Raw genomic sequence first — 22,696 nt, 5'->3', positions numbered from 1 at the left:
ATTTCCCCCAGCCATGAACCAGGGGTCTAATTTCTCTCCATTCTCACAAACAATTGTCTTTTTTTTCCCTAACAGCCGTTCTAGTGGGTATAAGGAGATATCACATTGTAGCTTTGATTTACATTTCCCTAATAATTAGTGATGTTGAGCATCTTTTCATGTGCTTAGGGTCTATTTGTGTATCTTCTTTGGAGAAATTTCTACTCAAGCCCCTTGCCCATTTTCAATAGGATTATTTTTTTAGTTGACTAGTTACATTTTAAAATAACTCTTTAGCTGGCATTAAGGAATCAAAGATGTCATAAACAAGGGTGAATTTTGGCCCCTCTGTGGTTACTGTCAACAAAGGGACAGCTTAGCCACAGTTGGATAAAGGGAACACCTTTCTGTTTTGTAGACAGATTTTTTAAAAAACTTAATTTGTGCTCTTCATTCCTCGGATTGAATAAAAACCAAAATACCTACAGGAACCGCAAAGGGAAGCAGAAGTTAAAGCCTATATATTGCATTGGTCTCTAGTGTTTCTCTTTACCAAGATGCTTTTTTTAAAATAGTAGCCTTTCAAGATTAATAAAAGGGAAGACTTTTTCAGCATGAAGAGTAATTTGTGCTATGAAATATTGTCTGCTTCATGAAGTGACTCTCTTTTATTGGACCATGTTCTAACAAATGACTCTCCTGTGAGAGCTTACTCTCCCAGGCTTTCCGATGCGGCTTCCACCTCACTCCCTTCCCCTGAAGCTCAGAAAGGACTATTTTAAAGCCAGCGTTTCTGCACACAGAAGCTCTGAAGATTAAAGCAGAGACCAGAACGTGTTTCCTTGTAGCTATTCTTTACACCGACTATTAAAAAGCTTTAATTCCAAAAGGGAAGGGGAGAAAAAGATCCTTATACAATGAATCTCTTGCAGGGAGTCGGGGGTGGAGGTGGGGGGGGACCAAGCTTAATCAATCTAAAAGTGAAAAATCAACCTTAAACTTTATAAGTGAACAATGTTCTGGGGAAAGAGTGGGGTTTTCCCCACTCTCCTTTCGGATTCCTGCCCAGCGCCCTGGTCACACATGCAATAACTGCAGCCTGCACGGACAGGGCATTTGATTCTGAGGAAGTTCAAGTACATCGCCTCCTTAAGCTTTACAACCTCCCAAAGAGGCCATAGGAACACTTTAAAGATGAGTCCACCAAGGCAGAGAGGGAGAATAATGTGGCTCAGATGACTTTATAAGGCAAAAGTAGAAAATGGAACATAATTTGGTCTTGGGGCTTGCTGAGAGCTACTACCCAGCCCCCGGGCTGCCTCTGAGGCTGAATCAAAGAACACATGTCTCAGTCCCTGGAAAAGGTCTCCTCTGGCCAATGACTGATAGGGATTCTCCAGGCTTGCTCCCATTCCCTGCCAATATTTATTTCTGGAGAGTTGGTTCGTCAACATTTGCTGACAGTATCCACTTGTTTCCAGCATCTTCCCAGAATGGAAGAAATTAGTTGATATGATTTTGTTGTGAATAGATCAACTAGAGAAGCAGGCTGAATAAAACATTTCTTGGGCTAAACGTTTAGGTCAAGGAGAAGGAGAAATGGGAAGAGATGATGAAAAGTCCCTTTCACAGAGTTTTGTTCCCTGGGATAAAAAACACATGAATGTTTCTCAGGAAGCAGCCTGCCATGGCCAGTGGTTGATGTTGAAAACTTTTTTTTACCACTGCCATTCGCACATCTTTGATTACATTTACTTAATTCCTACACATACATCCTTCCCAGATTCTCTCCATTTCATTATACGTTCTCTAAGGCCAAGATCAACGTGCTCTCTCTTTTTCACATTTCCCATGACATCGAGGAGAGTGCAGTGCATATGATAAAGGTTCTGGACTGAGTGATTGACAGGAACATATCAGTGGGGTATTTAAAAATAGGAATAGAATAAGGCAGCATTATCACAAATAATGATAGAGGACTGGCCTGGTGGGGCATCTCTTGGGATGCTTTTCAGATGTGGGATCCTGAGAGTTTGTGATCGCAGGCTCATTTTGAGCCCTGAGGTGATCATGACGGCTCTACACTCTGAAAGAAGCAGGGTGAATAACCATGGCCATACATGTTGGGTCTCTTTAACTGTTGCTTGAAGGGCCACCGCTAGGAAGAGGCAGCCTGTCTGTCCTGGGGAGCAACACCACATTTCCAGATATGGGTTTTCTAAGAAGTTTAGAATCTAAGAAGTCAGATTCTTATTTTACAAGAAATCAGAAAATCACAAAAGATAATTGTGCCTCCACCATGCCTATGCATATGCACTATGTATAGACTCAACAGCTACATAAAAAGAACCATAAAAAACTGGTTCTTTAATAGAAATAGCTTTAAAATGGTTTCAGAAGAAAACAATTTATTTATTTTTTACTTGTTTTTTCTATTAATTTAAATTTATTTAAATATTAAAACAGACTCATTTTAATAATTAAGTTTGCTGTAAATGCAGTGGCCCCACAGTCTGGCCCATTTCTCCTCACCCTCTCTCCCCACTGCGTGCAGCTAGTTCTCCCACATAGTAGGCACTTAATACCAACTTTCTCAATGGCTGACTTCCTGCTTGCTCAGGCTTTCCACTCTGCCCCTCTGCTTTCTTGCCTTTTAAGGGATGAAATGTTTACCACTTGCATTGTCCCCGACAACAAGTATTTCCTGATCTGCTAATTCCTTAAAAAAAAGCAACTTTGCATGCCTGTTTAGCTGCTGAAATACTGTGGAATCAAGAAATATAAGAAATGGTTTCTGCAATAATTGTATATGTGAGCATCTGTGCAGTGCAACAATCATGTGCCACTTCATACCTGGCCCACATAAAATGTCCACACGAGCAAGCCCTTCAGAGTCAAAACCCCATCATTCAACCTCAATTTCATATAACATGCAACATTTGCTGCCTTACAGTTAAAACACCCAGCCCCTCTTACATTAAGGGTGACTCTGAAACCCTTTTAGGTCATGACGCCCTAAACCTCCTGGTCTTGTCATCTACCACCTCTCCCATCCCCCATCCCCTCTGAACCCCCTCTCCTTTCCCCCACACTGACAGAAAGAGAAGGGACACAAATTCTCCCATGAGCACCTGGCACCTTCTGTTCTTACTCACCCTCCCACCTGGAGCCACACCAAGCACATGCCTAGGGAGAGACCCCTTTCTGCTGCAGACCTGTCCCTTGGAGCTGGGCTGAGAAGTCCGCTGCCCCTGGCCACCTGATCCAAAGTCCCTCTGATGTCACAGGTATCAGAAAGTCTCACAGTTAATCTGTATTTTTCACATACTCTGAAAAGGCTTTAAACGGCAAGATTCTTCAGAAACAGACGCTTGTTCGTTCACAGCTAGTTTTACACAGGTTTCTCTAGAATTCAAGAAAGTGCACAAGTAATGCCTTCTTCATTCACAGGGCCCAGCTACTCTTGAAAACATTGGGTGCTTTCTCCCTCCAACGTGCAGCCCCACTGCTGTAAGCGTGCTGGGGCAGAATATTTAAGGTACATAGCTTGGGGAAAGTTGTCTGGTTTTCTGACAAACCCTTTGATTTACGACCCTGAGCCTAAGTCATGCAGGATTTTGGAGAAAGACCAATTCCTTTTGCTAACAAGTCTGATACCGAGGCTTGGCATTGCCAACAACCGCAGCAATCATTTGTTTTTCATTACCCTTTGATTCTACCACGGGGCAAAGCGCACCTCCCTAACCCTTCGACTGCACAAGATTCTCGGTAGAGGCTGCTTGGATGTTAAACTCAGTTCAGGCAAAGCATCTTCTCTCAGGGTTATTTTAGGTGGCCTTGACTTTTTAAAATGAAGAGTAGCAATTTCATCCTGAAAGGATCCTCCCCCCACACCTGATTTTCTTCAAACATAATTTATTTGCCAAAGGACTCTGAACCTCACAGCAAAGCTGTATAAAGCTTAGAAAAACAAGATGATTTAAAGTTTCTATTTTTACGTGGTGTCCCGTTTCCAGAGGGGCTGAGACTAGTGGTTTCAAACTCAATTTAGCATTTAAACTAATTTCAGCCAGGTCTCCATGGACCAGCAATTAGGGAAGGCAAGGAGTTCAAAGAGGGGGGGTGCGTGTGGTCTTTCCGGATGCGCCTCCGCTCCTTCCCGCAGACCCAGCGGGCAGGGAGCACCTGGGGCGTTGCATTTGGTGTCTGGAAAGGCACCAAGGGCCAAGTCCATTTATTCCTTCTCAGAGCTGTCCTGGGGAAGGATCTGAAAACTTCCTGAAGACTCTGCGGCACGCTGCAGGCCAAGACGTACAATGCCAGGGACAACAAGAGAAGAAGGAGCCCTTTCAGCTCCCAGAGCCACGAGGGCCTCTGGGCCTGGTCTTCGAGGGACCCCTCCCCCAGCTGGCAGTCAGGGTGGTGGAGAGCACACGCTGGGCCCTGGACGCCCGCCTGCATCCTCCTCCCAGCCCCGCCGCCATCTTCATCTGTGGCCACAGCACTCTGAGCCTTGGAGTCCGAACTTGTTTAAATGTATTTTCATTTTGTGTGGTAATTGTATTTAGGTCATTTAAGATCAAGGCACACATTTTAAAAGGTACAAAAGGGTACACAGTGGCAAGTCTCTGATTGTCCCAGCTACTCACGCTCCCTCCTCGGAAGCAATTCTTACCCTTCCTAAGAACCCTTCCAGAACACGAATTCCTTTGGAAGCTTATCTTCTTCTTTTGTGATTAGTTTTACACAGTGGTAGCATATATATTTTTTTTAAATATTTTTCTATTGATTTCAGAGAGGAAGGGAGAGGGAGAGAGAGCTAGAAACATCAGTGATGAGAGAGAATCATTGATAGGCTGCCTCCTGCACAGCCCATAATGCGGATCAAGCCCGCCACTTGGGCATGTGCCCTGACTGGGAATGGAACTGTGACCTCCTGGTTCATAGGTCGATGCTCAACCACTGAGCCACACCAGCTGAGCAATGGTATAATACTATTCATGCCATTCTGTACCTTTTTTTTTTTCTTTTTTACTTAGCAGTATATCTTGGATAATATCGAAGACCCAAGGTTCTTTCCATCCTTAATATTTCTTGAATGAGGGAACAAAACAAAACAAAACAAAACCTCTTCAACTTTTTTTGTTTATAAAAATTCTGAGATGGTCAGTCTTACAACTCTCATCTTAATTCTTCATGCCAATGTCAATAACTCACTTTCAGGACACGTTTCCTCCCAGAGCCACAACCGTATGCCTTTGCTCTCCCAACAACCAGGCTCTATTTAGTGAGATGCCAACCCGGAGAACCCCTGTCTCCCGAACCAGGGCAGCGAGTGAGAGAGAGTCGTCTGCAGCTACAAGTCTTAGGAATACTGATTTTACCTGATAGGTTTTGGAAAGAGTCATGCCAACAGAAGGACTACGGTAAGTTTGAGGGAGACGAGAAAGGGGTAAGAATACAAAACAGTTATAGTAATACTTCTTTTCTTAGAGTCCTAAAAAGAACTTAAGAGATCAAAGAGCCTATGTAGGCATCTGCAGGTGAGAAAATGGAATTGCAACCTGAGTGTGTGCACATGACCAGCCCAAGGTCAGGTACAGAGCTGGAGACAGGGGTCCTGAATACACCCAGGCAGCTCTGGGCTATACCTTAGCTCCCTGAGCAACTCAGCCTCCTTCCTCCTTCCTCAGCCCCTCGCCTCACTGCCCCTGAGTTGTGGCTGTTTTGCTGCTCATTAGTGCCTCCCCTGCAGGGTGCACAGGAATGAAAAGGACTCTGCTGGCTTAGCTGATCTCCCTGAAGGTTCAGGGTGAGACAGGGGCTGGCGTTCCTGGCTCGCAGGAGTTTTCTGAATTATCTGTGGACCATTTTTATTCATGACATTCTTACCTCCCATCACCAGAGATAATTTAAAAGTTGGCTAGACTGTACCCCAAGGAAGCCAAATTTATGCATGCAAATCCCCTTTCCCAAAGATTTCAACAAAAGTGCCATTTAGCTGCAGCCGTCAACACAGACTCTGGATAATGCTACCAACCAGAAAGGTCCCGTGATGGAACTGGAAGCTCATTACTCCTCCGTTTCCCCCCGAACCAGGCCCTCACCCAGGTGCCACTCTGAGGAAGATTCTCCTCCTATGCCTTGGCACCCGTGGGCGGAACCCTTCCCCACCTCACCCATCCCAAGAGGACGTCTGGAAGTGGGCATGACGGCGCCCTCTTTGCTCGCTGCCGTAACTCACCTTCTCTGCCTCAGTGCCTCTGACACTCCGTGGACCTGGCTCCTGCTCTCCACTGGGACTACCCCGAGGTATCGTGAGCTCCCTGAGAGCACAGAGCCCGGGAGCGCTGGGTCTGGAGCCCTCGGCCCTCAGTCGGCCTCACCTCACACTCGAGGCCAGCCCCGACCAGCGTCCAGAGGAAGCAGCCTCTGCCAGCTGGGCTTCCTCAGCACATTTCCCACAGTTATGATACGGGTGACTTTCAGCACAGGAGCTCACAATAGCACAGCTAAAAGGACAACACGGAGTGGTTTTGGCAGGGGAAGGATTCTGTGATCTCTCCACTAGTCATGAATGAGCTCAAAGGACTACGAAGAAAAAAAAGAGTTTTTTAAAAAATGAATCAACTGCCAAACCTAAGTCAAAGAAGACCCTGCAATTAGAATTGCTGATCTAGAGAAAACTGCCTGCCACCCTGACCCTCTGTGATCAGAGCCCCGCACGCCCTCCCTGCCTGGAGCTTCCCTAACTTCTGAATGGGAACACTCGAGTTCCACGAATTCTGAGCCCCCGGGAAGAAAATGCTTTGTGAATTCCATATATAATTATTGGACTGTCACTCAAGAAAAGAACAGTGTAAGGTTGTCATTGTTTCCGGCCCCTACCCCGAGCCCCATCCTCCCTTATGATCACAGTAACTTTAATTTAGTCAAGTGTGGGGTCTGGAGAAAAGAGGTTTGGGTTCAAGTTCCCCTGAAACGTACTGGGTGACCTGGGGCAGGAGGCTAAACCCTTGAACCTTAGCTGCCTCTTCTGCCTATGAAGGTGCTAAGATCTGCCTCAGAGGGTCGCTGTGAAGTCTGAAAGCAGCCATGTGGGTGGGAGATCTTCACGGGGTCTACAGCCCAGTGCACACAGCACAGTCGCTGCTCCCAGGAGCCTCCTGCCTCCCCCAGGGCTGGGATCACTGCTGTGCTCTTCTGTCTCTCCCACGTGCGTTTAGAAGGTCTCCATGTTGCCTTCATGCTTTCCTTTTTTAATCACCCAGCCCAAGAGGATGTTTCCAGAGTATTCAAGTTGAGAGGAGCCTCGGGAATTTTCTAGGACAACCACCCAAGACCCTACCACACCACCAACTCTAGAACCACCACCCACATAGTTCTAGAGTGGGTGGTGGTTCTAGAGTGGGTTTTTGTATATGAAACGCGAGGCCCCAAATCACAGAGCACGTTGGTGGCTGACCCAGGTCTCCTGACGCTGGCTATGTGTCCCTGTCCCAGAAGTCCTCTGAGACCCCTCTCAGCTCCCGCCACTACCTCCATCATGACTCAGCTCTCTCTCTCTCTCTCTATCATGGGGTCCCTCCGACCCCCATGGACACAACACACCTATAGGTCCCTCATTTTGCTTCACCGCAGGGCCCTGAGATAGTCAGCCTCGGGGTACCTTAGCGTTCTGCAGCGGGGGCTGGTAGCTGGACGGCCGGTAGAACGTCCTCTGGGCGGCGTCGGTGTGGATGTCGCCAAGGAAGAGCTCCTCCACCAGGCGGTCCAGGTGGTGCTGCAGGTACTGCTTCTCAACGCGGAGGAGCTGCAGCTCGTGCATGGCGAAGTTCACGGCCCTGGTGCACTCGCAGCCGTCCTCCTCCTGCAGCAGGTCGTAGGGCACGTCGGGCACCCAGGCACCCCCGGCAGGGACAAAGCCGGGGCACGTGCGGTTCACCAGCTGGCTGAGCCTCTCGGCCACGGCCTCCGTGTGGGAGATGACCTGCACGCTGTGCAGCTGGTAGTCGGCCTCCGTGCCCCCGCGGATGATCCAGGAGGCCTGGCGCAGGCGGATCTTGCCTCGGATGACGAGCGTGTAGGTGGGGCTGGTGCAGCGGTTGCCGCCATAGTAGAACTGGTAGGCCTTGAAGGTGTTGTTGTGGTAGAATCTGTAAGACCTTGTGATGAACTCTGGGCCTGACCTCACTTCACAGCTGAAGACGAAAAGAGAAAGAAAGACTTTATTTAAGCCCAAAGGCACGAGGTAGAGATTCATTATAGTGTTAAGATTCATTATGGTGTTACAGTAATAACAACAAAATGCTTACACTCTTCTAAGTCCTGTAGAGGTTCCAGTTCACAGAATCCTCACAATAACCTATGAGTTAGGTAGGCATTATTATTGCCCATATTTTACAGATGGGGAAGCAGAGGCACAAGCAATTAAGAAGCATGGCCAGGGTCATATAACCAGCCAGCATCAGAGCCAGAGGGTGACCAGAGCAGTCCAGCCCCAGCGCTAAGCGTCTGCTCGCTCTACAGCAGAAAGCCTCTGTTTCACTTTATGAACAAGCCAGGAGAGCAGAAACCTGCCATCAGCAGTTCCGCCCATGGGCCTAACTGACAGAGAAATGTCTCCCTCGCTGGTAGGAAGAAGGAAAAATAGTGTATTTCTGGCTGATAAAAGAAGTTCCCTTATGTGAGTTCAGAAGTGCCTGATTTCCCGACAACTTCTGTTTCATGGAGCTTGTCTACAGCAGGCAGGGGCTAGATGTCCATTGTCCTGAAACGGAATCTAGTCTTGGGGAGGCGTCACTTAAAGGCAATCAGAAATCCACCCTCCCAGCCAGTCAAAATCAATTTCCCCCCTAGAAAAATAAAGAGGCAATGAGTAAAATAAAGCTCACATAACTAAAGTAATAAAAGTTCCTTTTGTTTTGCACTGTTGACAACAAAATGTATTTTGCATGAGATAAATGCTAGATTCCTAGGCCAGAAATACTTGGACTGGGTCAACAAGAGCACAAATGGCTCAGCAGGTTTTTTTGTTTGTTTGTTTTTTTATTTCTTGATTAAGGTGTTACATATGTGTCCTTATTCCTCCATTACCCCCCTGTTGTCTGTGTCCAGCAGGTTTTAACTTAAGTACATTTCTCCCCCAGAGAAAGAGAAGTTTAATGTGAGCAGCGATTAACGTTCCTTGAGGTTTACCTAAGAAGTTCACTTATTTTTAATATTTTATTTAAGCACTGATGATCTGCTGATTTGGCCTCTGGAGTTCAGCACATGTCAAGTCTGTCCACCTCTCTGTCCGCCCCACCGCCATCCTTAACCTACGCCTCCTTCATCTCTAGCGGGAACTGCTGCAAGTCTTTTCATTGGTCATCCCCAAATCACGCTTTCTACCATCTATGTGCCACACGGCAGCCAGAGTGCAAGAGCTGAATCATGTCTGAAGCATGGCCCTTGTTGAAAACATATCAATGACTTTTCATTCTCTTAGATTAAAAGCTAAACTCACAGAGGAGACCTGGCTTCGTGGTACCCTGGCAGCCTCATTTGGAGCTGTTCTCCTTGGTGTATACACCCCAGCCACAGGGCTCTGCACCGGCGGTTTCTCCACCCAGGCTTTGCTAGTTCTTCCAGATGGAAAGCCCCTCCCCTAGTCTTTGCATGGCCAACCACATCTCAGCTCAAGTGTCCTCTTCTTTGCTAACCTTTCCTGACCCCACCCTGTCCTAAAATAGGGCCCCTGGTATTCTCCAGTAGCACCTGTTGTTTTTTCCCCTCATCATAGTACTTCTTTGTGTGTTTATTTGTAAAATTCCTGAAGACAGGGGCCATGTTTATTGTGTTCAGTTATAAACACAAAGTCTAGAATAATACTTGGCACACGGTTATTATTTGTATACTCAGTAAATATTTGTTAAATAAAATAATAAATTATTGAAAAAGAATATCACATTAACATTGTGCAAATATTTATCATGTATTTATTTTGAGAAACTCCATTTTTTAATGGAAAAAAACCTCTGGGTCTTCATCATCTTATAAAATTCCTTTTTCTTCTGCATATTTATTTGATCCCTCCCCAAGGTACGCAGAGGCTGCAGGGGAGAAGTGATCAGATCCCAGAGTTAGCCTTGTTAATTCTCAACAATTTAATGCGTAGGAGAAAAACTGCAGGTCTGCCACTAGGCTATTTTTAAAAGCTCTAATGGCAGATAAGCCAGAGCTCAACCTGGGATAAATCTCAGCTCTGCAGCCCGGAAAAGAATCCAAGAACTACAGCCTGCCTCATAGAGGTAGCTTGAGAACCTTTTAACTTACTCTTAGAACCCTAAAGCCATCTATTAAATTACCAGAATATGGCTGGAATATTTAGACCCATCAGAAACTTGCAAGTCATGTTTCAGGGTTGGGGAAACACAGACTCCTAATTTCACTTGCTAATGGTTTCTTTTTATACAGGAGTGGTCCCACAGATTCTGTAAACAAGGACCTATTCACTCACACCCTGTGGTGCAATATCATCTCGGCTTTAGCTGCTATTTCTACAGTGCTCAGCTCTGTTTCTTTACCAACCAGAATTTCAAAGCGTTGTTTGGCTCTTAGAATGTAGACAGCACCTGAATCATTGTACATTCTATAAAGTCTATATGCATCTGAGTCTGAGAAACCCTAAGAAGGGCCTCCCAGAGAAGGGTGCTCCCCGGTCCCTCCTGCCCTGGCCCGCTTACCCAGTGGACACCCAGTGGCCCTCGATCGCCGGTGGCATCTGCACAGTGATCCTTGCACCATTGTGGAGATGTTTGAGCATGTGATGACACTGTGATTCCTTAAACGCCCTCCAGGCACTTTTCTCTAAGGACCTAGGATGCGATCTGCTATCTGGATGAAGGAGGGCAGAACCCTCTCCCAGCCCTGGAAAAAGAATAGTGGGAGTTAGCAGAAAGGTGGGTAACAGCAGACGTGCATCAGGCCGAAGACCCACCTCTGTGGCAGGAAAATCACTGCGAGTGGGAAACACACACCTACCCTGACCCCACCAGACTTTATCACTGCCTCTGCTTTCAGAAATACACAGTCCAAAGTGGGAAGTGTCCTGGAGATAATTTCCCAGGTGAGAAAACTGAGGTCCATGGTGATAATGAACATGGACTTGCATGAGGTCACTTGGTTGGTTCCTAACACAGCCTGAGCTCCGATCCATGCATCTATGAAATAGCAAAAGGTCATGCCTCTACATGAGCAGTTGTGCAGTGCTGACAAACAAATGCCACTGGGCATGTAGAGGGGAGAAATGGACATGTTCTAGAGACTCCAAAGAGGAGGAGATGGCGCTGAAGGGAGAGGTAAGAGAGGGGGCCTCAGGAAGGGTGATATGTCAGTGGCACGTTTAGGTGAGGAAGTGGGAGAGTGAGGAGACCAGCCTCCGTGAAAAGGGAATTTTGATGGAAAAAGGCCCATGGAACAGGGCCCAAACTTCTAACTGTGATCTGCTCCCTCATGTGGCTCCCATCTGCTCACATCAGGGCATGCGTCTTCTGGTTTCTCAGTCTCCAAATGGATGCCCTGTCAGTGGAGCAACCTGCCCTACAATGGAGGCATGACATTTCCCCCAATATCCTCCAAGTCGGGCCCCATCTCACCCCCACAAAGTCGGTAACTAGACAGACAATATAGAGTTAAAAATTAAGAGTGATTAAAGAAGACTGCACATTTTTTTATTTCCCAGGGGAAAAGGAATACTAGGCCTAAGTTCATCTGCAGTATAAGTAGTTTATACTACAAATAGTAGTAAACTCTCACCAGTCTAGTGTTGAGAATAAAGCAATGAAAATAAATGAAGTTATAATCTGAAAGCCCACTGTTTCCTTTGAGATTCACTCCTGAAGTAATTAACAAGTCGATAGGTCTTTATTATGGATCTACTACATTTTCAGCACTGTGTTAGCAAAGAATACACTAGTTAGACATATGTACAAAAATAAAATTTAAATATATGCAAAATAGATGAAATGCATCCATTAGCATGCTACCTATTAGGAGGCAATTATATACACCTGAATAATTTCAAAAAGTAACCATGGTTTATCACAGATATTTTGAAAATGAAAAGTTATACCCAGAATACAGCGATTTATACCAACATGATGAAAATCTACTGGAGAAACTCAGACCTGCAGGTTGATAACATGCAAACATTTATAAAATATGCAGAAATTTGCCAAGATTCAGAGGGTTGATCAGAGTGTTGACTTCTATCAAAGGTCTTTTGAAAAGTCTCCTCGAAAGCACTGAGAAGATAAGTTTATACAGGGGCAATCTTGGGTTCTTCCTCTGAGTAAAATGCTCCCCTCGGATGGAACAGCAGCCTCAACTGTTCTCACAGAGCTTAAGTGAAGTGAAAGGCAACAAGGCAAAGACACTATGGGTATGATTCAACTAAATGAAAATTGTAAAAGGAGATTGGAAAACCACATGATGGTAGTAAGGACCCTGCCCCTTCAGTGGTTGAGCTATGGCACTGCACCAGGTGGGAATCCAGGGATGAACTATTCACCACCCTACCATGGACAGCTGTCCATACTGTGTCTTCTGAACAAGCATTTATCATGGTTTCTAATGTGATCCCTATTTGCCTGACAGCTGTGTGGATCTCTCAATTAGCTCTGAACTAGAGAGAAAGACACAACTCACTGGACTTCCACCAACCCCAAATAATTATCTTGATGATAGGAACCACTTCCTGAATTCCTTGTTAGGCAATCAAGAAATAAAACATAGTACAATATGCTGTCTGGTAATCAATTATGATATAGCTAACAAAGAAGATTTTAATTCAAGTCATGAGGCACTGGGAGTTGAGGAAGGTTCTCCTTTAAATATGACACTAAACATCCAGTAAAGATGCCATCAACTCACTATCAACCAAGCTATGTGCTAAAAATTGATTTGTAAAACCCTTTACACCCTGCAAATGTTTTCCTATGAAGATAAAAAGCCTGGAGGATAGTGGATATGGGTGAAATCTCCAGAGCTAGGCTGCTTGAGTTAAAAACTGCATGTGCCACTTAATGGATTTCATCCAACCCAAGATTTCAATGATGGTTAAGATACACCATTATTTTTTTAAAATATATTTTTATTGATTTTTTACAGAGAGGAAGGGAGAGGGATAGAGAGTTAGAAATATCGATGAGAGAGAAACATCGATCAGCTGCCTCCTGCACATCCTCTACTGGGGATGTGCCCGCAACCAAAGTACATGCCCTTGACCGAAATCAAACCTGGGACCCTTCAGTCTGCAGGCCGACGCTCTATCCACTGAGCCAAACCAGTTAGGGCAAGATACACCGTTATTTTATTACAAGGCAAAAGCACTTGTGTTTAAATGATGACACAGTGCCTTAACAGTCTTGAGATACCCATGAGTCACGCACAGCAGCCTCTGGTTGCTTTGACATTTCTTTTACCTGTTCAAAAAGATGTGGCAATCTCCTGCCTTCAGTTGCATGGCTTCATGTGTAACAGGTAATCCCTTTGCTTTGCACCTATCTCAATAACACAACACAAACACATCCTCATCTTTCTGTAGATATCTCTCTTTCTAAGCAAGTGATTGTTGCCCTGTGAGAAAATATTGAATTAAAGTTCTTCCTCCAGTGATCAATATTTGCTTCACTAATGTCAAACGACACTCCACTCCTTGGTCAAGAGGCCTGTCTGCCCTGGCTGGTGTGGCTCAGTTGGTTGGAGCATCGCCCCATGAACCGAAGGGTCATAGGTTCAATTCCCAGTCAGGGCACATAGCCAGGTTGTGGGTTTGATCCCCAGTCCAGGAGTGTACAGGAGGCAACATATCCTCAGGTAAGGATTAACAAAAGAAGCCTGTCTGATTTTCACAATGAGTAATTTTTCTTCTGTGCTGAGAGTGTAATTTATAAGAATTATGGAGGGGGAAAAAAAACCACAGTATGCTTGGCTCAAATGTTTACTCTATTTTCAAAACCAGCCTATTTGCCACTAAACTCAAGATACAGGGTACCAGGGATGCATAGGAAGTGAGTGATGTAATGACTTCTGTGCATGTGATGAGCAGCTGTGTCCAGGTAAAGACAGTGTCATCCTCTCATAACTGCTGTCTGCAGGCTAACAGAGACTGAAACCCCATTGACCTTAAGATGTACATCCACTGCAAAGATCTTCAAATATAATATATATATATATATATATATATATATATATATATATATATATATATATCTTACTATGATGAAACACACTGTTAGCACTGTGACCTTAAATTAACCTTTCCAAGCTTCAATCTGCTTATCTGCAAATAGGAGATGACACTACCCATCTCTTAGAGTTGGTTTCTTTTCTTTAACACAGGGCCTGGCACAGAGATCTCATTAAATGCTAGCTATTTTAATTTTAAATAATAATAGGCTCTTAGACCACTCTCAAAAAGTCCTCCCTAGCTAATAGTACAGGTAAAATGATGGTAAAAGTCATCCAGGGCCAGGCTCACTCTGAGCTCTGGGAAGGACAGAGTGCTCAGAGTAAAGACACAGGGCTCTCAGGCACAGTTAACCCATGCAGAAGAGGGTAGGACTCAAAGTGCTGGTTTCTGTGGTTGTTGACAAGTTCCATTCCGTTTAACAAATACCTATTCACTGTTACTCAACATATTTTAGAGGCCAGAAGCATAAAGGAGAATAAAGATAATTTTTTCTTTATTCTTTGAAACTCTTAAGGTCTCACTGGCCTAGATGTCAGAGAACAGGGGTAGAGATGATGAAGGAGGCTCTGGCTAATCACAGTATTTGGTTGCTGAAAATTCTGTCATTGTATGTCGAATGCAGTTGACAAGATGATCTTTCTCAGATGACTCAGGTTCTTAAGTGGCTCCAGGTCATTAGGAACATCCCTGCCCAAAGGATAGAACTTTAGATGCAGAGGTACTGGAGTGAACAGGGTAACAGCTCTGTTTAAGCCATGAAGGGGTTCCCCCTCCCCTTGTTTTTCTTATAAGACAAGAATGAGAGAGCGTGTGTGTTATTTGGTTAATTGAGGATTCTAAATGTTTTGGTTAATTGAGAAGACTAATTAATTGGGTTCCCATTCATTAAGATTTTGCTGTAAATCAATCCAAGGGAAAAAGTTTCTCTAAGAATTAAACAACAACCACAAAGTAAGAAAGTAGCTGTGAGTTTTCAGTCTTCAAGGTAACTTTGGATTACATCATCTGATATGTGCCCTTTTTCCTGTATAAGGTAATAATTATAATAATGGTGATAACTAAAGTTTGTAAACACTTTATAATCCACTTTATGCATATGTTGTCTCATTTGTCAAATGATGGTTACTATACAGGTAAAGAAAGGAGTAATTGGAGAACCACATTTTACTGGTAAGTGCTTCATAAAGAGCTAGTCCATGATGCCAACTACACTGGAAGCTCTCCTTAGCACTGTTCCCATCCAGTGGAATTGTGAATCGGGAGGTTATCAGAATGCTTCACTACAAAATGGTCTCCAGCTTCAGGGCCCATGACCTGGGCCCAGAAGAAGCTAATACGTACCACAAATACTATGACAAGTGTAGGAGAAAAAAGTAGACTCTGGAAGGAAATTGTCCACCTGTTGAAAACAAATTAATTCCTGAAGACTTCAGGGTACAATTTCATTGATTACCACTTCTAGAGAACTGAATGAGATCCTGGGGTTCTGGAGTGTTTATTCACATGCACGCATGTGTGCACCTGTTTGTGTGTGTGTGTGCCTATGTGTATTCATGCATGTGTGTGTGTATGCATGAGTGATTTACTCCCAAGGAATAAATTACTCCACAACAATAATCGTAAATGACTGTAGAATGATCTTAATTACTATCATCAATGCAATAGTCTACTCTTCTGAGAGCAAAAAAACCCAATGCTATCAAATAAAAAAACAGATTTCCTGAAAGAAAGGAAGCATGGGGTTGACCATTTCTGCAGAGATTTACACCCTAAATACAAAGCCTCTGTGACCGGCTAACTGAATTGGTCAGATTATGCATTCAGAAAGCAGTCCTTAGCAGTTTACACAGGGGCAAAGATAGGGCTTCTACTACAGTCATCCGCAGCAAAGCTTATTCCTAAACCCATCGTGCCTTCACAGAGCAACCCAGGGGAATGATGGGACCAAACAGAAGGGTGAAGGGGTACAGTGACTGCTTGCCTTTTGAAAGTCAATATTCATTCATTCAATAAAGAGTTGAGAGACTACTATGTGTGAGGTTATCTTTTAGGCATGGACCATTGTTTCTTACATGGGAGAGGAAAAGTACAGACAGTATATTCCATACCCACATTCCCGATTTTTCTAGATATATTCTTTAGTTTTTCACCTGCCTATCTAGATTAGAACCAAAAGTTCCAAACCAGGTTACACATAATGAAATGTAAAATTAGTTGGGAAGGAAACAATTTTCAAGCACACTTTGAAAACTAACCTTTGATCAGATTAGTGTCTTTATATGTACTTTAATGCTTAAAAAAACAACAACTAAAAAGGCTAAATAAGTATAATATCAAAATAATAACAATGGTTGTCTCTGGGTAGAGGGTTTTAAATGATTATTTTCTCGCTCACTTTGCATGTTTCTGTATTTTATATAATGTGACATGCAGTCCTTTGATAATCAGAGTGAGAAAATATTCTCAAGTTAGAACTGGTGTGATACCTCAAAACTTGAAGCAGATAAAATGAGACTGATTAGATTAAATGCAGGTAATTGCTTAGCCATGAAATTGCCCTGCCCAATTAAATAAGCAGCCATTACAGTAAATGTGTGCTTTGAAGTGGATACTGCTAGATAAACTCCAGCACAGCTTTTCATGTTTGGGAATAAAAGCATGTATGTATCACAGACTTACTAGATTTTACTACCATATGGGTACCTGTGCTTAACAAGCTCTTGTTTTTACGTCCATTATTATTATTATTATTATTATTATTATTATTATTTTAGATAGAAGCAAAGAGAGCTGGTTTTGCAATCTTTAAAACTTCATATCTAAAAGAGAAGTATAATGAAGTCAAAATTTCAAATTCCTGGCTCCATTTGACTTCAGTTGAACATGAGGTAATTTTCTATGCTTTTTTCTTCTGATGCCATGGTCCCCAGGCTAGACATCAGGGTTGAACCATCAATTGCTAAATTTACATTTTGGGGTCTGTAGCACACCCATGCTCTTCAGCACAGTTGTGTGTGTGTGTGTGTGTCTGCATATGGTGTGTGTGTGTGTGTGTGTGTGTGTGTGTGTGTGTGGTGTGTGCTGGGACTCCCAGGGGAGAAAAGGCTGCAGTCAATGGTAGCGCCATCCTCCCAGCTCTGCGGCTCTGCAATAAGCTTTTCTTCCTCACCCCTAGATATTCTGCAGGACTCTTCAGGAAAGGGGGACTGCTCCTCCTCACAACCCCTGTCCCTCGCAAGCAGTGACACATGGCACATAGTAGGGCAGCTGAATGATCTGGAAAACCTTAGAGAACAGACTACCGTTAATTATTTTGGAGTGACATCATATCCCTTTTCCACCTAGATACCTATCATGTGACTTTCCAGAATAATTTTATTCCCCGATTGAAGAGAACTGAACGACCTATACATATAAAATCTTGACAGAGTGAGAAGTCACAATTGGACGATGATGGCAGGATTTTTACTGAAGTTTCCTCTGTCATCACTTCGACTCTATAGGCAGAGTCTATTGACATGCCCTGCTATGTAAGTTTTCAGTAGAGGTATATAATCACTAACCTATCATTTTATGTTTCTAGTCTTAAACATTTTATGCTTTAACTTTAATTGATTACATAAAGTTTGCAGTCTGTCCCTAAACAATATGCAATTACACAGCTCTGTTATCCACTCATGTTTAGTTCTTTTATCATTTAGGTAGAAAAAGAATGAACATGGCAGCAGGCCAGTGTGGCTTAGTTGGTTGAATGCTGTCCCATGTGCCAGGGGGTCGCTGGTTCAATTCCGGTCAGGGCACATTCCCAGGTTTCGGGCTCAATTCCCAGTGCAGGAGACAGCCATTCACAGTTTCTCTCTCATCGATATTTCTATCTCTCTCTCCATCTCCCTTCCTCTCTCTATAAAATCAATGAAAAACATTTTTTAAAAAAGAATGAACATGGCGATTATAGATCTGCTTAACCATATGTTTGAAGCAAGTCAATTTATTTCACAAAGTAATATTTAACATCTGTCTAAGAATATTGCCCTGCTATGAACAGATGAGTCATATTCCTTTTTAACATTTCATTTTATGACTAGGGGGGAAAAGGAGCAGAAAAGACAATGTTTTCTTGTTTACAAGAACTATCTACAGTAAAATGGTATTTCTAAGATTCTTTTTTTTTAACCCTATTAAAATATTTCCTCACATTTTGTTGGGTAAGCTATCATTTGTTAATATATAGCTTTTAAATTTTTTGAGAGAATATATGCTTGAATAAAAGGGACTAGCTAAAAAATGTCTTCGCCTTTCAGAAAAGTCCATGAATTTTACAAAAGTAAACAGCAGTGGGGAATAAGAACATCTCTGTCAACCTCAGCTCCAAAACTTAAAATCAAAGAGAATTATCACTTTGCTCTACATTAAAGCACCATTTTTTTCTGGAATACCTCATGCTAATCGGTGTTTTTAGAAGTGAATGATTTTTGTGGCTTTTCATCTAAGCAAAGAAAACAGTGATAATGGACATCTTCCAGCTGCATACCTTCACGACAGCCAATAGTTTTATTTGGATTAAGAAACGCAATTGTTTTTAGAAGTTGAGGGAGAGGAAAGTAACACTGACATGTATACTTTTATGCCATCAAATTTGGAACTTGAGTTTGCACGACATTTCCAGTTTTAAAAAAACAGCAAAAATAAACAATGGATTCTAGTCTTACCAGAGCTTAATTTTCTCACCAACAGTACCTAAAGGTGATTTATAACTTGCAATTAGTTGAAATAAAAGTAACCAAAAAAAGAAGAAGAAGATTGGATGCCAAATCTAATAGCATCCTCACACAGAATCTTCATGAAGGCCTGTGTACTTTTTAATCATACTAATGTGATTTATCAGTGTAACAATGTCTAATGATGTCTAAAACTAAATTTATGAATGTCTGTCACAGAATATTTATAATCTCAGAAATATGTTTTTACCTACTAATCACTACCATTAATAGATAAAAGGTGCCCCATGGTTAGCAAAATAAAATGCTTATTTATCAGGAAGAAATCATTAAGCCATTCTAAGGAGATTTCAGGTAATTTCTTCAGACTCATAATGTCTACTAAAATATTTGTGATCAAGCACCATCTGTTACTACAGAATTTTAAGTGCTTGCAAAACCCCTAACTACAGTACGACACAGCCATTCTCTTAGGTTAAGCTGATTAATACCCACTTTTTGTCAAAAATACTTCAAATCAGGCAAAAAAAGGGGGGAAAGGGAGAATACCCAATTCTTTCCTGGTGTTTTCCTTTATCCTAATGAGTTATGACAAGCCTTTCTTAAGTCCTGAGGATTTATACATTGAACAACTACCCACTGTTTATTTTCTTCCCTAGAGTCAGACATTCTCTGCAGGATCTAAGTAGATCCTTTAAGGGACTTCAATATTAATAACTGTCATTGTAGATTCACTTTAAAACAGGATAACTTTTTGTAGGGTTATCCATGTCATCCAATTAAACTTTGCAGACCTTTGTTTTTTAATCTTTTATCCTCTTTGTCATACACACACATGCACATAGTGTGCGCACACGTGTGCAGACACACGCGAGGTCTGGCTCCACAGTCCTCCAGAATCTGGAGTTCAGACTGTTCTTCCAGCATAGGGCACAGCTGGGTCTGGGTAATCCCTGATCCCAAGGATTCAAGCCAACTCAGATTCAAATTTGGAGGTTTGGGGCTATCCCCAGACCTCACTATGGACATACTTGGGCTCTTATTACCGGCCAGCGATTAAAATCCCAGCTGGGTGGAGTGGGGTAGGAAGTATAATTACAACCCCCGCCTCTCAGAGGAGGGAGAACAAGATCAGAATGAACTGGCGCAGGTTGCATCTCTGAGGATGGCTTTTGTACTTCAAAAGTCAATGTTTCATGCAAAAAAAAAAAAAAATCTGTTTTTGAAAAATGTTAAGTAATTTTTCATTTTAAAGTCATTTCACCATACGATCTCTTTTCTTCACAGATATTACAACAGATTTTTAAAAAGAGAACAATTTTCTCTGTTTCATCTCCCTCACCCTCTTTTTTTTCTGGTGTGTGTGGCAGCTGCTGTTTGATCTGTTCATTGGCTCTGATTTGTTTCATGTTTCAGCCAAAGATGAAAACTACTCTGTAATTCTAAGCAGATGGGCCTAGGAGTGCAACCCTATAATTATACCTTCTCTCTTTGGCCCTCGATTTGCAAGCCTTCCATCCTGACTTTTAAAGTCTGGGAATCACTAGAGTGCAGAATACACCTTGGCAATCAAGCAGGTCTGGCCCAGCCCAACGTGTTTGCAAGGCCTGAGGAGCTGCACCGCCCAAGCCCCCTGCCCAAAGTAGGACTCCAGAAAAAATGAAACAAAACAACAACAACAAAAAAAAAACAGCCAGGTAAAGCTTGCAGGTTAACCTTCCTAGGTCTTCTAGTGTGGTCACAGCCTGCTGGGCAGCGCTCACTGCAATGCATTCTGAAGCTCCATCCATCCATCCGCTGTGGGTCCCACTCAGAAATGTCGTGGTCCTGGAGGGTGCTGAAGTGATCTGCAGAGGTCTGGGGCGGTTGTGGTAGGTACTGAGGACGGAGAGCCACGCTCCTGGTGGAGACACTCCACCGAACAGTCAGGTGTCCCCACCGAGGAAAGCTGGCTCGGGACATGTGAATCAGCACCCTGTGTTCTGCCTCTGCCTGTCCTGGTGGTCAACACCATTCTAGCACAAAATCAGCCTTAGCGGCTCCCAGGCCAGTGTGTTCTTTTTCTCAGAGCAATTCCTGGAACGCTTTTAAGGCGCTGATGTTCTCTGGGTAAGAGTTTACTAGAGCTCCTGAGAAAAATGTGGCACGTGAAGCACAGAAACAAAACGATCAAGCCACGGCATGAGGGGGGAAAAGGAGTCAGGTTCCGGAGACTGGTGTTCATGATTACCCCTTGGCTATCAGAAGTCCCCTGCGCCTTGAGGCTGCGTCCAGTCTACTTGGGAGAGAACCCCATCACCAGCCTTTCCAAAAAAAAAAAAAACACTAGTCCTAGTAAGGGACCCAGAAACCCCGCGCGCGAGCTGTTTTTCTGCTTAAAGAATCCCAGTTTCTCTTTCCAGTCCCACAAAAGCGTGGACCACATCAAGAGCCCCTCCTGCGCTGACACTTTGGAAACAAGATCGCGGAGCCTGCGATTTCGTGACCGTCTACAGCTTGGAAATCCACCAGTGGATAAAAGTTTTCCCTAGGACTGGAGGCAACCGATCCAGGAGATGAAAAGTCCTGTGTGGGAGGCTGTGCGCCCTTCCAGAAAGAAAGCTCCAGCCGCCCGGGTGCTCTGGGCGCTGCCAGGGGAGAGGGGCGCGCAGCCTAGGAAACGGGGTGAGGAGGAAGCGGGGCTGCGCTGGGCTGGCGCGGGGACCGGGAGCTGCCGCGATGGAGGCAGGCTCCGCGGGGGGATTTCTGCGGCTCGCGGGGCTCCCACCCTCGGGCTCCGGCGGGCAATCAGTCGCCACCCGCCTCCTCCCCGGAACTCACCGTGGAGCAGGAGGGCCGGGAACAGGTAGGTGAGCAAGAGGCGGCACAGACAGGACATCTCCAGTCCTCCTCCGGGACCTCCGGCGCGCCCCGAACCACTCGAGCCGCTAGGCGTCCGGGGCCCCTGCTCCCCGGGACCCGCCGCGGCGCCGCGCGCGCTCTGCCCTCGCGCCTCCAGCCTGGGAAGACAGCGAGCGGGGCGAGTGCTCGGGCGCGGGGACACGGGGGCGGATCCGCTCCTCGGCCCCAGCCTGCGAGCGGCCGGGCCAGGCCCGCGATCAGGCGGCCGCGGCGCGGGGCCCCATACCTGGGGGGCGCGGCGCGGGGGCCGCGGGGGGCGCGCTCCCTCGGCGCCGGCGGGCCCCGCGCGCCCGGCCCGACCGTCTCCGCGCTCCGGGTCTCTCCGCGCCCGGCCCCGCCGCGTCCCGCCCCGGCCGCCGCTGCAGCGCGCGCCTCTCCGAGCTGCCAGGGCCGCCACTGCCGCCGCAGCTGCAGCGCCTCTTCATATTTCCCGAGCGCCGCCGGCGGGGCGGCCGGGCCGCGGGGCGGAGGAGGGGCCGGGGGAGGGGTCGGGAGGCGACGCCGCGCCACCGCCCCCTGGGCCGCCGCGGGGGGATGGGGGCGCGGAGACTTGAAAAGGCGCGTCGGGCACCGCCTCTCCCTCCTCCCGCCTCCCTCTCCAGCCTCCTCCCTCCACCCCACTCCCCCTCTCTCATCTTCTCCTCTCCCCTCCTTCTTCTCTCTCGCCTCTTCTCCCGCGCTCCTCCTCCCCATCCAAGGCCTCCTTCCCTCCGCCCCGTTTCCCTCACCCGCCTCATTCCCAACCCCTCTGCTCCCGAAAGTGGCCCTCTCCTGCCCCCTGGCTCCGCGCAACCTTTTCCCTCCTCTTCCCCAGCTGCCCACTCCTTGGGAGCTTCCTTCTGCGAAGGGCTGACAGCCCTGG

General features: G+C 45.2%; 1 protein-coding gene across 1 annotated transcript in view; it reads right to left on the bottom strand.

The window, feature by feature from the left end:
- The window catches only part of APCDD1 (APC down-regulated 1), a 30,339-nt gene extending 7,939 nt beyond the window's left edge, over window positions 1-22,400 (bottom strand). The window contains exons 1-3 of the mRNA XM_079784085.1: window positions 21,754-22,400; window positions 10,707-10,890; window positions 7,649-8,180 (exon numbers count right to left, since the gene is read on the bottom strand). Of these exons, the coding sequence (XP_079640211.1) occupies window positions 7,649-8,180; window positions 10,707-10,890; window positions 21,754-21,811 (774 nt within the window). The 5' untranslated portion in view covers window positions 21,812-22,400. The remainder of the gene's footprint in view (window positions 1-7,648; window positions 8,181-10,706; window positions 10,891-21,753) is intronic.
- Between the last annotated feature and the right edge of the window lie 296 nt (window positions 22,401-22,696).

This window comes from Cnephaeus nilssonii (assembly GCF_951640355.1).
Source record: "Cnephaeus nilssonii genome assembly, chromosome: 11".
NCBI lineage: Eukaryota > Metazoa > Chordata > Mammalia > Chiroptera > Vespertilionidae > Cnephaeus > Cnephaeus nilssonii.
The sequence above is the reverse complement of the archived record's forward strand: the minus strand, read 5'-3'. Positions and strand labels throughout refer to the sequence as shown.